The sequence below is a fragment of the Aotus nancymaae genome, unplaced genomic scaffold, assembly GCF_030222135.1.
Source record: "Aotus nancymaae isolate 86718 unplaced genomic scaffold, 86718_ANA_hifiasm-v0.15.2.pri h1tg000028l, whole genome shotgun sequence".
NCBI lineage: Eukaryota > Metazoa > Chordata > Mammalia > Primates > Aotidae > Aotus > Aotus nancymaae.
This window is the reverse complement of record NW_026988441.1, coordinates 33,281,545-33,296,132: the sequence shown is the minus strand read 5'-3', so window position 1 is coordinate 33,296,132 and position 14,588 is coordinate 33,281,545. Positions and strand designations below refer to the sequence as shown.

The window sequence follows — 14,588 nt, the reverse complement described above, 5'->3', positions numbered from 1 at the left end:
GCCCGGATGGGACAAAATGCTTGGGGGGGAGTGGGGCCCGGATGGGACAAAATGCTAGGCGGGGAGTGGGGCCCGGATGGGACAAAATGCTAGGCGGGGAGTAGGGCCCGGATGGGACAAAATGCTAGGCGGGGAGTGGGGCCCGGATGGGACAAAATGCTAGGCGGGGAGTGGGGTCCGGATGGGACAAAATGCTAGGTGGGGAGTGGGGCCCGGATGGGACAAAATGCTATCAGTTAGATCCTGGCGGGGCTTCTTTTCCGGGCTCCCAGTGCGGGGGGGTGGTGTGTCCAAGCTCCCAGCAAGGGAAGGGGGTGTGTCCGAGCTCCTGGTGAGGGAGGGGGAGTGTCCAAGCTCCCGGCGAGGGGGTGGGGTGTCCGAGCTCCCGGCGAGGCGACCGGCCTTACATTAGGAACATGGGAGCCTTTCCTTTCTCTCTCAATCACTTCAAGGCACATGGTGTGACACGCTGATGATAAACCTCATAACTGTAAGGAACATGGAATACGGTTTGTTAGTCCTTGTTTATTTTAGATACATGAAAGAATTTACTCTGGAGAGGAACTGTGAATGTAAATAAAGAATGTGGTAAGGCCTTGTGTTGTTTCTGTATCTCTGAAATACTGTCATTTCCTGGTCTCGAACTCTTGACCTCAAATGATCCACCCACCTTAGCCTCCCAAAGTGCTGGGATTACAGGCATGAGCCACAACACCCTGCCCCTCCTGTTTTTTTGTTTTTTGTTTTTTTTTTTAAACAGGGTCTTGCTCTGTCACCAAGGCTGGAGTACAGTGAAGTGACGACATCTCATTGCAGCCTCAAATTTCTTTTTGTTTGTTTCTTTTTTTGAGATGGAGTCTTGTTCTGTTGCCAGGCTGGAGTGCAGTGGCACAATCTCAGCTCACTGCAACCCCCACCTCCCGGGTTCAAGCAATTCTTCCACCTCAGCCTCCCGAGTAGCTGGGATTACAGGCATGTGCCACCACGCCCAGCTAATTTTTGTATTTTTATTAGAGACAGGGTTTCACCATGTTGGCCAGGATGGTCTCGATCTCTTGACCTCGTGATCTGCCCACCTTGGCTTCCCAAATTTCTGAGATTACAGATGTAAGCCACTGCACCTGGCTTGCAGCCTCAAATTTCTAAGCTCAAGTGATTCTCCTGACTCTGCCTCTCAGGTAGCTGGGATTACAGGCATACACCACCATGCCTGGCCAATATTTGTATTTTTTGTAGAGACAGCATCTCACTCTATTTCCCAGGCTCACCTCAAACTCCTGGCATCAAGCAGTTCTCCCACCTCAGCCTCCCAAAGTGCTGAGGTTGCAAGTGTGAGCCACTGCACCTGGCCAGGAATGTCTTAGGTGATGGAAGATAATTTACACTCAGGTTTTCTCTGAGATAACTGAGTACAATGTTGAGGAACAAACAGAATGGCAAAGAAAAACTACTTCCAACAAGAAACTCAAAGATTTGCTGAAATTGTCTACAGTGGTGATGATGACGATGATCCAGAAGATTGGGAAGAGGCACCGTGATCAACTTGGACGCTTGAAAGATCTGCAGCGTCTTTTCAATAGGCACAAGTATTTGAAAATTTCCTTTGAGAAAACACAGCCTCCAGGTCACCAGAGAGATAACAAGATGGCCAAAACCACTGCAAGATGTGTTTGATGATTTAAAGAAAAAGAAAATACAGCTTTTCCTACAATAATGTTTCTAACTAAAGCATCTGCAATTATGAAGACTCAAACTTCGTTTGGGCATGGTGGCTCATGCCTGTAATGCCAGCAATTTGGGAGGCCAAGGTGGGTGGATCACCTGAGGTCAGGAGTTCAAGACCAGCCTGGCAAACATGGTGAAACCCAGTCTCTAGTAAAAATACAAAAATTGGCTGGGCAGGGTGGTACACCTGCTGAGGCAGGAGAATTGCTTGAACCCGGGAAGCGGAGACAGAGGTTGCAGTGAGCAGCCTGAATGACACAGCGAGACTCCCTCTCAAAAAAAAAGAAAAAAAGGGAATAGAAGCCTCAGACGGAATTGAAGATAATGTTTTTGCAGTAAAGATGATCCTTCCTGTACCATAAAAAAAAAAATAACTTTGTGAACTGTGCTCCTGTGCTAGTGTTCTGTGGAATGTAGAATTGGCAAGTGAGGAAATTAGATACTGAATTTGTAATATTTCTAGGAAGTGTTGAAGAAGCAGCAGGGTTCTTCTTGACTGTGTGTAGTAAAATGTAAGAAGAGAGAAGTGATGGAGATTGACTTTTTGATGTTAGTAAGAAGGAAGTAGAACTTACAGATTTGGAAAATTCTCAATGTATCTATATTACACAGATGAAAAAGCATGTTGGAAAGAGAATGTAAAGAGTGCATCTAGGGCAACTTTGATTGGATTATTAGTACAGGAGTGAACCATAGGCCTATTCAGCCACTTGAGCCATAACGCAGCCACTTTGAACTGAAACAGAAGGTGATAGGAAGAAATGAAGGAAGGTTATTGGCTATTTTCCATTTTACAGGGAGGTTTCATAGAGCTACTCAGCTGTGAATGTCTCATAGTATTTTCTTAATTTTTAAATTATATTTATTTATTTTTTTGAGATGGAGTCTCTCTCCATTGCCCAGGTTGGAGTGCAGTGGCATGATCTTTGCTCACTACAGCCAAGTTCAAGCAAGTCTCCTACCTCAGCCTCCAGAGTAGCTAGGAGTACAGGAGCATGCCATCATGGCTGGATAATGTTTATTTTTAGTAGAGATGGGGTTTCACCATGTTGGTCAGGCTGGTCTTGAACTCCTGACCTCAGATGATCTGCCTGCTTGGGCCTCCCAAAGTGCTAGGATTACAGGCATGAGCCACCCTGCCTGGCTTTTTTTTTAGCCAGGGTTTCATTCTGTCACCCAAACTAGAGTGCAGCAACATGATCTTGGCTCACTGCAACCTCTATCTCCTGGGTTCTAGCAATTCTCATGCCTCAGCCTCCTGAGTACCTCGGATTACAGGTGCCTGCCACCCGGCCCAGTCATTTTTTTTTTTTTTTTTGTATTGTTAGTAGAGACAAGGTTTTACCATGTTGTCCAGGATGGTCTCAAACTCCTGACCTCAAATGATCAGCCTGCCTCGGTCTCCCAAACTGCTGGCATTGCAGGTGTGAGCCACCACACCTGGCCGAATGTCTGATATTAAGTCACAGGAAGGAGGACCTTCATTGCCCTTCAGAGATAATTAGTGTTGACTCCTGAGTATCAACAGTGGAAAGCATTGTTTGGGCTTCAACAGGGAAAAAGAACTGAACCCACAGCTCTGGAGTTAGTACCACCCAAAGCCGTGGGGTCCTGACTGATGTCTAACAGAGCTGCAGGTACACAGCTGTGGTGCCAGTGTGCTCGCAGGCAGAGTATTGAACTGAAGCAGGTTACTTGGCAGCCTGAAAATCTCATGAAGTTTACACTCCTGAGTTTTGGTTTTGCTTGGGAAGTGTGACATCTTTCTCCTTATGTTTTTCCCCTTTGGAATAGGTGTGCCTATCCTATTCTTGTCGCCATTATTATGTTTTAGAAACTCATAACTGGCTTGTTTTCTAAGGCTCCTAGCTGGAAAAGAACATTGCCTCTGGATGAATGTTCCTTAAGTCTCACCCGTGTTGGAGTCAGATGATTAGATGAGACTTTGAAGCTTCAGAGTATGCGAAAACAAGTCAAGACTTTTGGTGCTGTTGGAATGGCATGAATGTATTTTGCATGTGAGGTCATAAATTTGGGGTGCAGGTAGAAAATTACTTCTTTATTTGTTTCCTAACATTCTTTTTTTTTTTTTTTTGAGACAGAGTTTTTTGTTATTTTCGCCCAGGTTAGAGTGCAATGGCACAATCTCAGCTCACCGCAACCTCCACCTCCCAGGTCAAGTGATTCTCCTGCCTCAGCCTCCCAAGTAGCTGGTATTACAGGTGTGTGCCACCACGCCAGACTAATTTTTGTATTTTTAGTAGAGATGGGGTTTCACCATGTTGATCAGGCTAGTGTCGAACGCCTGACGTCCAATGATCTGCCCACCTTGTCCTCCCAAAGTGCTGGGATTACAGGTATGAGCCACGGCACTCGGACTTTTTTTTTTTTTTGACACAGAGTTTCAATCTTGTTGCCCAGGCTGGAGTGCAGTGGTGCAATCTTGCTTCACTGCATCCTCCACCTCCTGGGTTCAAGCAATTATCCTGCCTTAATCTCCCAAGGAGCTGAGATTATAGGTATGAGCCACCAGACTGGCTAATTTTTTTTTTATTTAGTAGAGATGAGGGTTTCACCATTTTGGTCAGGCTGGTCTTGAACTTCTGACTTCAGGTGATCCACTCGCCTCGGCCTCTCAAAGTTCTGGAATTACAGGCATGTGCCACCATGCCCAGCCCTGAAATTCATATTTTGAAACCTTACTCCCTAATATATGTAATGAGGAGATAGGATCCCTGGGAGGTAATTAGGATTAGTTGGGATCGTGAGAGTAGAGTCCTTAGGAATGGGGCTATAAGGTTCTCTGGATACCTGGATACATTTTCCTCTCTCTTAAGTGAGGACACAGTGAGACGAAAGCCTTTGAATAAGGAAGCTAGCCCTTACCAGGCACTGAATCTGCTATCACCTTAATCTTGAAGTTCACATTCTCTTGTACACAAACCAAATGTTAGGTGTTTAATATACCCAGCTTATGTCATTTTGTTTTAGGAGTCCCTGGTGGATAAAGCAAAACCCTGTTAAAAATGGATCAAGGACTTGAATAGACATTTCTCTAATGAAGATATACAAATAGACAATAATTACGTAAAGAAGATGTTAAGCATCACTCATGGTTTAGGGACATGCAAATCAAGACCACAATGGCATCTACATCCCCTCACCCTCATTAGTTTGCTTCTGTCTAAGAACAACAAAGTAACATGCTGGCAACAATGTGGAATAATGAGGACCCCTGTACACTATTGGTGGAAATGCAAAACGTGACAAATATTATTGAAAACTGTATTGCAAATAATGACTACATTGAAAAAATGGAAATCACATTATCCACCATTTTCCCCTTCTGAGAATATAACCAAAAGAATAGAAAGAGGGGCCGGAACTGGGTATTTGTACACATGGTTATAACAGCATGACTTACCAAGGGGGAAAATGTGGAAGCAACTCTCCTGTATATTGACAGATGGATGAATAAGCAAGACATAGTATATGCATAGCATAGAATATTACTCAGCCTTAAAAATGAAGGGCAGGGCCGGGCACGGTGGCTCATGCCTGTAATCCCAGCACTGTGTGAGGCCGAGAGGGGCGGATCACTTGAGGTCAAGAGTTCAAGACCAGCTTGACCAACATGATAAAACCCCATCTCTACCAAAAATACAAAAAAATTAGCTGGCATGGTGGTGGGTGCTTGTAATCCAAGCTACTCAGGAGGCTGAGACAGGAGAATCACTTGAACCTGGGAGGTGGAGGTTGCAGTGAACCAGAAAGCATCACTGCACTCCAACCTGGTGACGGAGTGAGACTCCATTTAAAAGAAAAAAAAAAAAAAAGGAAGGGCAGCCTGACAAATGCTACATCATTGATGAACTTCGAATACATGCTAAATGAAATAGTCTAGGCTGGACACAGTGGCTCACACTTGTAACCCCAGCGCTTTGAGAAGTTGAGGTGGGCAGATCACGATGTCAGGAGTTCAAGACCAACCTGGCCAATATGGTGAAACCTCATCTCTACTAAAAATACAAAAGTTAGCCAGGCATGTTGGCGGGTGCCTGTATTCCCAGCTACTCAGGAGGCTGAGGCATTAGAATGGCTTGAACTCAGGAGGTGGAGGTTTCAGTGAGCCAAGATTGCGCCACTTCACTCCAGCCTGGGGACAGAGCAAGACTCCATCTAAAAAAGAAAGAAAGAAAGTAGTCAATTCACATAAAGACATAGTTTATAAGGTCAGGCCACCTGATTTCTCACAACCTTTCCCCAGACATAGACTCCTTAAACTTCAGACCCAAAATGTTTTTGCTTACATGAGGTACCCAGAGGAGTCAAATAAAGAAAGTAGAATGGTGATTGTGCAGAATCAGGGCAAGTAGGTAATGGAGGCTTTTGATTTAATGGCCATAAAGTTTCAATATATCAAAGGGGTTCTGGAGATGGATGGTGGTGATAGATGCACACCAATATGAATGTATGAAAGCCAATAATTCTACACTTAAAAATTGTTAAGATGGGCCAGGCGGGATGGCTCATGCTTGTTATCACAGTAGTTTGGGTAGCCAAGGCGAGTGGATCACCTGAGGTCAGGAGTTCGAGATCATCCTGTCCAAAATGGTGAAACTTCGTCTCTGCTAAAAATAAAAAAATAAGCTGGGTATGGTGGTGCACGCCTGTAATTCCAGCTACTCAGGAGGCTCAGGCAGTTGAGTCACTTGAACCTGGAAGACGGAGGTTGCAGTGAGCTGAGATCGTGCCACTGCACTCCAGCCTGGGCGACAGAGTGAGACTCCATCTCAAAAAACAACAAAAAAATTGTTAAGATGATAAATTGTATTTTATCTGTAGTTTAGCAGCATTAAAAGAGTGGGGACCCACAGTAGCGCAAAGACCCCACTGGACTACCAGCATATCAAGCAGTCCTTGGTTCAATCCCTCTTTGTCCTCAACACTGTTTGTCCTTTTCCCTTGTCCGTGAAGGACCTGTTTCCACACTTGCTTTGCCTCTGATGTCACCTTTAGATTTGATGCTCAGGCATAGCTTACTTACTGCCTCACCTTTCTCTCCTGATCTGGTTGTTGATGCTGTTGTGAGACATTGCTTGTTGTCTTTGTAGTTTCAAAGGATTCAAACAAGACACGCAGAAAAGGAGATGCAATGTATGGCAATTTATAGCAAACAAAAAAGAGTATTTTAAAAGTTAAGTGCAGAACAGATGGTATATCCTGAGAGAGAGCGAGGATTCAGGGCAGGCTGCTCATAAGGAGGAGACAGCAAACAGTGGCACTAGGGAGATTCCTTTTATGGGAATCTCACATGACTATTCACAAGGGGCTGGGAAGAGGTGTTCCTAGTAAGCACATTCTGGGTGGTTTTCTGGGTGCACATGCACAGTCGCTGCACATCCTTGTTCATGTGTCACCTCTCATTAGCATCTTAAATCTCCACCCAGGGATGTGGCTTTTACTTTTTTAAAATAATTATTTATTTGTTTATTTATTTTTATTTATTTATTTATTTTGAGACAGAGTCTTGCTCTGTCGCCAGGCTGGAGTGCAGTGGCGTGATCTTCGCTCACTGCAACTTCCGCCCCCAGTTTCAAGAAATTCTCCTGCTTCAGCTTCCTGAGTAGCTAGGATTACAGGTTCCCACGGCCACCCTTGGCTTATTTTTGTATTTTTAGTAGAGACAGGGTTTCGCCATGTTGGCCAGCCAGGTCTCTAACTTTTGATCTCAGGTGATTCACCCACCTTGGTCTCCTAAAGTGCTAGGATTACAGGCATGAATCACCATGCCCGGCCTCTGGGGACCCATTTCAGCACTCTGGCACCTATGGTTGGAAATATGTTTAACCTCCTGAATGGGGGTTTTCCTGCTGAACTGTGTCTGAAAGACTGCCTCTCTGAGCTAGCTTATGTTTTTGCTTTTCCTCTCTATTGATTCCTTTATAGAATATTGCTGCCATATAAGTCCAGTTTTTTCATGCACTTAACAATTTTACTCTGTTGTCGATGTGTTTTTCTTTTCTTTCCTTTCTTTCTTTTTTTTTTTTTTTTTGAGACGGAGTTTCGCTCTTGTTACCCAGGCTGGAGTGCAATGGCGCGATCTCGGCTCACCGCAACCTCCGCCTCCTGGGTTCAGGCAATTCTCCTGCCTCAGCCTCCTGAATAGCTGGGATTACAGGCACGCGCCACCATGCTCAGCTAATTTTTTGTATTTTTTTAGTAGAGACAGGGTTTCACCATGTTGACCAGGATGGTCTTGATCTCTTGACCTCGTGATCCACCCGCCTCGGCCTCCCAAAGTGCTGGGATTACAGGCGTGAGCCACCGCGCCCGGCTCTTTTCTTTTTTTTTTAAGACGAAGTCTCACTCTGTTCCAGGCTGGAGTGCAGTGGCGCGATTCTGGCTCACCGCAACCTCCGCCTTCCCGGTTCAATGGATTCTCCTGCCTCACGCTCCTGAGTAAGTGGGACTACAGGCACGCGCCATCACGCCAGCTAGTTTTTGTATTTTTAATAGAGATCGGGTTTCACCATATTGGCCAGGGTGGTCTAGATTTCCTGATCTCGTGATTCGCGGGCCTCGGCTCTCAAAGTGCGGGGATTACAGGCGTGAGCCACCGTCCCCGGCCCTATTTTCTTGAAAATAAGCAGATTGAGAGATCAGGTGGGAGAAAGGCTTGACCTTGTCACCAGCAGCCTCTTGCCAGATTCCTGGAGGACAGCAGGCTCCCTGTCATGTTGCAGTGTGGCCCCTGTGGCCTGGGCTGCCCTCCTGCTTTGAGGCCAGGAGATGGCGCCACTGGTCAGTGAGTCTGGGATTCCCTGCACACACTTGTGATCCCCAGTCCAGGAGAAAGAAACAGGAAGTGACATTGAGTACAATCACGAAATTCTGCTTAAGTGCAAATTTCTCTCTAGGAAGGGTGGGGTCACTGCGCTGGGAGGAAGCCCGCCAGCCAAGAGCTGTGTCTGGAACCTTTTCATCTGGCTCCACTCAGCACAGTGAGATCTCTTCCGTCATTCAGTCTCCAGGGGGCGGGACCCGGAACCCTATCCAATCAGGGCCATGGGGCGGGGTCGTGAGAACTGTGGATCAGGCGCTCTGCGGGGAAGAGGGTGCGGGTGTCTTCAGCCCACCAAGCGCGGCTTCTACTCTGTAGCTGAAAGACACCCGCAGACGTGTCTGTAGCATCCTCTGTCGCACTGGGACTCGTACTGGCAGCAGGAGCCGTAGGGAGGACCCTGGGACACCTGGAAGCCAGGAAATGGTGAGTGTGCGGGAGCTAGGGTCCCGAGAAGGGGGTGGGGCTGCCTGGAACCGGCAGGAACCTGCTGTGGCGGAACCCCGGCCTCCTCGTGGGTGACTCCGGAGTCTCGGACTCAACTCCCCCTGGTGCAGCTCGACCCTGGTTCCCCTCAGGCCTCAGGGTGTGGCTGGGTCGGCAACCGGGACCCTGAGCGGTTCTGTCCCGTCCCTGCAGAACGCCTGCGGCCCCAGCGCCCTGTCTAGGCCGCTCCGCGCCCGCCGCCCCGCATCTCTCCGGATTGTGCGGGAACCACAGGAGGGTCATGGGGGAACCCTACCTCCAGTATGGGGTTCGTGTGGGAAGAGTGGTAGGCTGCGGGGTCCCCAGTTCCTCCTTTCTCATCAGGGGCTTCCGATTTTATCTGAGTTTTTCAAATATATGTGAAGCAGGGTCTCAAATTCACTACTGTGGTCCCGAGGCTACTTTCTCCTAAGGTTGGCGGCAAATCTTGGGATTTCCTGATCCCTCTCCGCATTTCATAACACTGATTTCCTTTATTCAGTCCACACCTCTTCATCCCTCAGGCTATTTCAAACATAGGCAGTATTTTAATTGTTATTTTTTCAGAGGACAGTTTTTTTTTTTTTTTTTGAGACGAAGTCTCGCTCTGTCGCTCAGGCTGGAGTGTAATTTCCCAGTCTCAGCTCACTTCAACCTCTGCCTCCTGAGTTCAAGCGATTCTCCTGCCTCAACCTCCCAAGTAGCTGGGATTACAGGCGCCCTCCACCACGCCTGGTTAATTTTTATTTTTAGTTGAGACAGAGTTTCACCAGTTGGCCAGGCTGGTCTCGAACTCCTGAACTCGTGATCAGCCTGCCTCGGCCTCCCAAAGTGCTGGGATTCCAGGCGTGAGCCGCCGTGCCTGACCTATGGCCCTTTTAAAAATATTTTAAAAGATTTGTGTTGTGGTCAGGCGCGGCAGCTCTCGCCTGTAATCCCAGAACTTTGGGAGGTGGAGGCAGGTGGATCACAAGGTCAGGATATCGAGACCATCCTGGCTAACACGATGAAACCCCGTCTCTACTAAAAATACAAAAAAATTAGCCAGGCATGGTGGCATGTGCCTGAGTAGTTGCAACTACTCAGGAGACTGAGGCAGGAGAACCACTTGAACCTGGGAGGCAGAGGTTGCAGTGAGCCAAGATGGCACCACTGCACTCCAGCCTGGGAGACAGAGTGAGATACTGTCTCAAAAAAAAAAAAAATGTTTTGTGTTTGTGAACATTTCAGAGAAAAACCACCAGACACTCTGCTGTAAACAAGCTTTGTGTCTCTTTTTATCTGCCCTAGGCACAGACCCCTTCTGAGAATTTCTTGTGTTGAGATTCCCCTTTGAAAACTTTACCGTGATGTGAACTCAGCCCACCCTCTGCCTTTTCCTGGTTCTGGGTTTCAGGACTGCCTGGGGCTGGCCCAAGATACCCACAGCTGTCAAGTCTCTGGCGGAATCTAGAGAATATCAGCCCCTGGGACACTCCTCCCAAAGGACAGCCTGAGGTGTGGGGGTGAGGCCTCCCAAGGGAGCAGCTGGATGCTCTGAGGTGGGAGCATTCTCCTATATCATTATTGTAAATAACTAATCACTGGGGACACGCCTTCTGTTCTCCAACCCATTTCCATTCCTTATGCACACATGGCGAGTCAGCCAATTCAATGGAGACCAAACAGAAAATATTTCTGTCCTGTAATCCTGGCATTTTGGGAGGCTGTTGTGGGCAGATCACCTGAGGTCAGAAGTTCGAGACCAGCCTGGCCAACATGGTGAAACCCTGTCTCTACTAAATATCCTAAAATTAGCCAGGCGTGGTGGTGCGTGCCTGTAATCCCAGCTACTCAGGAGGCTGAAGCAGGAGAATTGCTAGAACTCAGGAGGCGGAGGTTGCAGCAAGCCAAGATCACGCCACTGCACTCCAGCTTGGGCAACAGAGCCAGACTCTGAAGCAGGAGAATTGCTAGAACCCCAGAGGCGGAGGTTGCAGTGAGACGAGATCACACCACTGCACACTAGCCTGGGTGGCAGAGCAAGACTCTGTCTCAAAAACAAAAACAAAAACAAAAAAAGGAAAAAAGAAAAAATGAAAGAATTTCTGTCCTCTGGATTCTCTAGGCCAGAAAGGAGAAAACCATTCCCATTGCGGTGTTGCAAGAACTTGAAAAGCACATAGTTTAGTGTCTTCTGGAAGGGTGGTCACTGAGCACTTCAGGGAGCAGCGTGGAGGTGAGGGGATGTCCCAAGTGATAGGATGATGTGACCTGACACTCAAGACAGACTTGTGTTTCAGCTCAGCACTGCCCCTCCCTGGAGTTATCACCTTGAGAAAAAATTGGTACTCATTTCAGCTTCAGTTTTTTAATAACTGTAAAATGCACTATATCATTAGAGGTTGATGGAGAAGATAAAGTATTTCAAAACATGCCAGAAAAAGGTAGTTTTGTTTTGTTTTGTTTTCCGAGATGAAGTCTTATTCTGTTGCCCAGGTTGGAGTGCAGTGGCATGATCTCGGCTCATTGCAACCTCTGCCTCTCAGGTTCAGGCAATTCACCTGCCTCAGCCTCCTGATTAGCTGGGATTACAGGTGTGCGCCACCACACCTAGCTAATTTTTGCATTTTTAGTAGAGACGTGGTTTCACCGTGTTGGTCAGGCTGGTCTTGAACTCCTGACCTTGTGATCCACCCGCTTCAGCCTCACAAAGTGCCGGGATTACAGTCGTGAGCCATCATGCCCGGCCAAAGGTAGGTTTTAGAGAAAAAAAAGTCTGGTCTTGTATTTCCTTATAAAAATTCTTATTTTTCTTCCCAGAGCCTGCATAGTAAGTTTCTCAGCTCCTTTTTCTGTTGGGTTATTTCAAATGGAATTCTAGGTCTTAGCATGAAAATACTATTGGAGAAAAGACAGGGGGAATAACTCTTCCATTTTGGTTACAGAAAAATTGAGTTTTTTTTCCATAAGTAAGTGTGGTGGAGTATACTGGTGAATTACAAAGATGTAGCATAATCTCAGTTCTTCTCCTTTGTAGGTTGGAGAATTTGCGGTGGTGGATAAATTTGTTTCCTGTTATGTGAACTTGGCGGATGAATGTTAGATTTCTGTGGGACAGCATTTTGTACCTAGAAGTACTCAAGATGATTTTTTTGTGTACTAAACAATCATTATGGAAATAGTAATTCTTTGTGGAAAGAACGCACTCAAAGGGCTTTTTCTTTCTTTCTTTTTTTTTTTTTTTTTTTTTTTTGAGACGGAGTTTCGCTCTTATTACCCAGGCTGGAGTGCAATGGCGAGATCTCGGCTCACCGCAACCTCCGCCTCCTGGGTTCAAGCAATTCTCCTGCCTCAGCCTCCCGAGTAGCTGGGACTACAGGCGTGCGCCACCACGCCCAGCTAATTTTTTTTGTATTTTTAGTAGAGACAGGGTTTCACCATGTTGACCAGGATGGTCTCGATCTCTTGATCTCGTGATCCACCCGCCTCGGCCTCCCAAAGTGCTGGGATTATAGGTGTGAGCCACCACGCCCAGCTCAAAGGGCTTTTTCTATTCCCTCGGTAACAACAATCAAAACAGAAGACTTCTTTTTTTTTTTTTTTAAGACAGGGTTTCATCATGTTGGCCAGGCTGGTCTTGAACTCCTGACCTCAGGTGATCTGCCTGCCTCGGCCTCCCAAAGTGCTGAGATTACAGGCGTGAGCCACCATGCCCGGCCAACACAGAAGACTTTTTGACCAAAAGTGTGGGTTTTCTTCCTTCCAAAAGGCAAGCAGGTTATTCTGCAGTGGACAGCAACTAGGTGTCTTCCAATTCAGTTTTTTTTTTTTTTGGAGACTGAGTTTCGCTCTTGTTACCCAGGCTGGAGTGCAATGGCGCGATCTCGGCTCACCACAACCTCCACCTCCTGGGTTCAGGCAATTCTCTTGCCTCAGCCTCCTGAGTAGCTGGGATTACAGGCAAGTGCCACCATGCCCAGATAATTTTTTGTATTTTTAGTAGAGACGGGGTTTCACCATGTTGACCAGGATGGTCTTGATCTCTTGACCTCGTGATCCACCCGCCTCGGCCTCCCAAAGTGCTGGGATTACAGGCATGAGCCACCGCGCCCAGCCCCCTTCCAGAATTTATAGGTTATAATTTAAACCCCATTGCAACACTGTTTAGAGATATGACCTTTTGGTGTTTAGCTGATGGTGACTCTGCTGTCTTAAGTAGATTTTTTTTTTTAATTTCTTGGAGACAGAGTCTCGCCCAGTGGTGCAGGCTAGAGTGCAGAGGTGAGATCTCAGCTCAGTGCAACCACTGTCTCCCGGGTTCAAGTGATTCTCCCGTCTCAGCCTCCCAAGTAGCTGGGATTACAGACACCCGCAATCATGACTGGCTAATTTTTGTATTTTAGTAAAGACGGGGTTTCACCATGTTGTCCAGGCTGGTCTTGAACTCCTGACCTAAGCTGATCTGCCTGCCTCAGCCTCTCAAAGTGCCAGGATTACAGGCGTGAGCCACCACACCTGACCTGTCTTGAGTAGATTAATAGTTACAAAGGGCTTGATGAATGGGGACAAGGGTCCCCTCTTGCCCTTCTTTCTGCCCTGTGAGGGCAAAGCATTGCTGTCCTCAGGAAGATGCAGCAGGAAGGCCGTCACAGAATGCCAGAAACTTCTTTTTGCATTTCCCAGCCCCCTGAACTGTGGGAAAATATATTTTGGTTCTTCATAAATTACTCCATCTGTGGTATTTCATGATAGCAGCAACAATGGACTAAGACACCCTTCATTTATGGTTAATTGATTTTATTTATTTATTTGTGTATGTATGTATTTAGAGACGGAGTCTTGCTCTGTTGCCAGGCTGCAGTGCAGTGGCGCGATATTGGCTCACTGCAACCTCTGTCTCCCTAGTTCAAGTGATTCTCCTGACTCAGCCTCCCAAGTAGCTGGGACTACAGGCATGTGCCACTATGTCTATCTAATTTTTGTATTTCTAGTAGAGACAGAGTTTCACTGTGTTGGCCAGAATGGTCTTAATCTCCTGTCTTCATGATCCTCCTGCCTTGGCCTCTCCACAAAGCTATTTACTACCACTCAGTCACAAAGCTATTGGCTGCTAATTTTATATTTACTCATGGTGAAATCGTGAGGATAAAAATATAAAATTAGCAGCCAATAGCTTTGTGACTGAGTGGTAGTAAATAGCTTTGTGATTGAGGGGTGGTGAAGAAGGTGTGTGAGTGTGAGAGTGTGTGTGTGTGTGTGTGTGTGTGTGTGTGTAGTTTAAGAGACAGGGTCTTACTATGTCGCCCAGGTTTGTCTCTAACTCCTGGCCTCAAGTGATCCTCCCACCTCAGCCTCCCAAAGTGGTGGGATTTCAGGTATAAGTCACCATGCTTAGCTCCCCCTACCCCCACCATTTAAAAATAAAATAAAATAAACAAGCTGGGCATGGTGGCTCACGCCTGTAATCCCAGCACTAAAATGAAGTTCTGGAAGGAGAGAGTGTTGCCACACAATGCAGAGGGGACAGAAAGGCATGTTGACGGCTTAGAGTTAAATCCTTCAGTGATCCTGT

The 14,588-nt window shown here is 46.8% G+C and overlaps 1 protein-coding gene across 1 annotated transcript in view; it reads left to right on the top strand.

Annotated features, from left to right (window-relative positions):
- The first annotated feature begins 8,819 nt into the window (after positions 1-8,819).
- The window catches only part of LOC110566988 (zinc finger protein 627-like), a 29,398-nt gene continuing 23,629 nt past the window's right edge, over positions 8,820-14,588 (top strand). Inside the window, exon 1 of the mRNA XM_012436347.3 lies at positions 8,820-8,995. Coding sequence (XP_012291770.2) covers positions 8,993-8,995 — 3 coding nt within the window. The 5' untranslated portion in view covers positions 8,820-8,992. The remainder of the gene's footprint in view (positions 8,996-14,588) is intronic.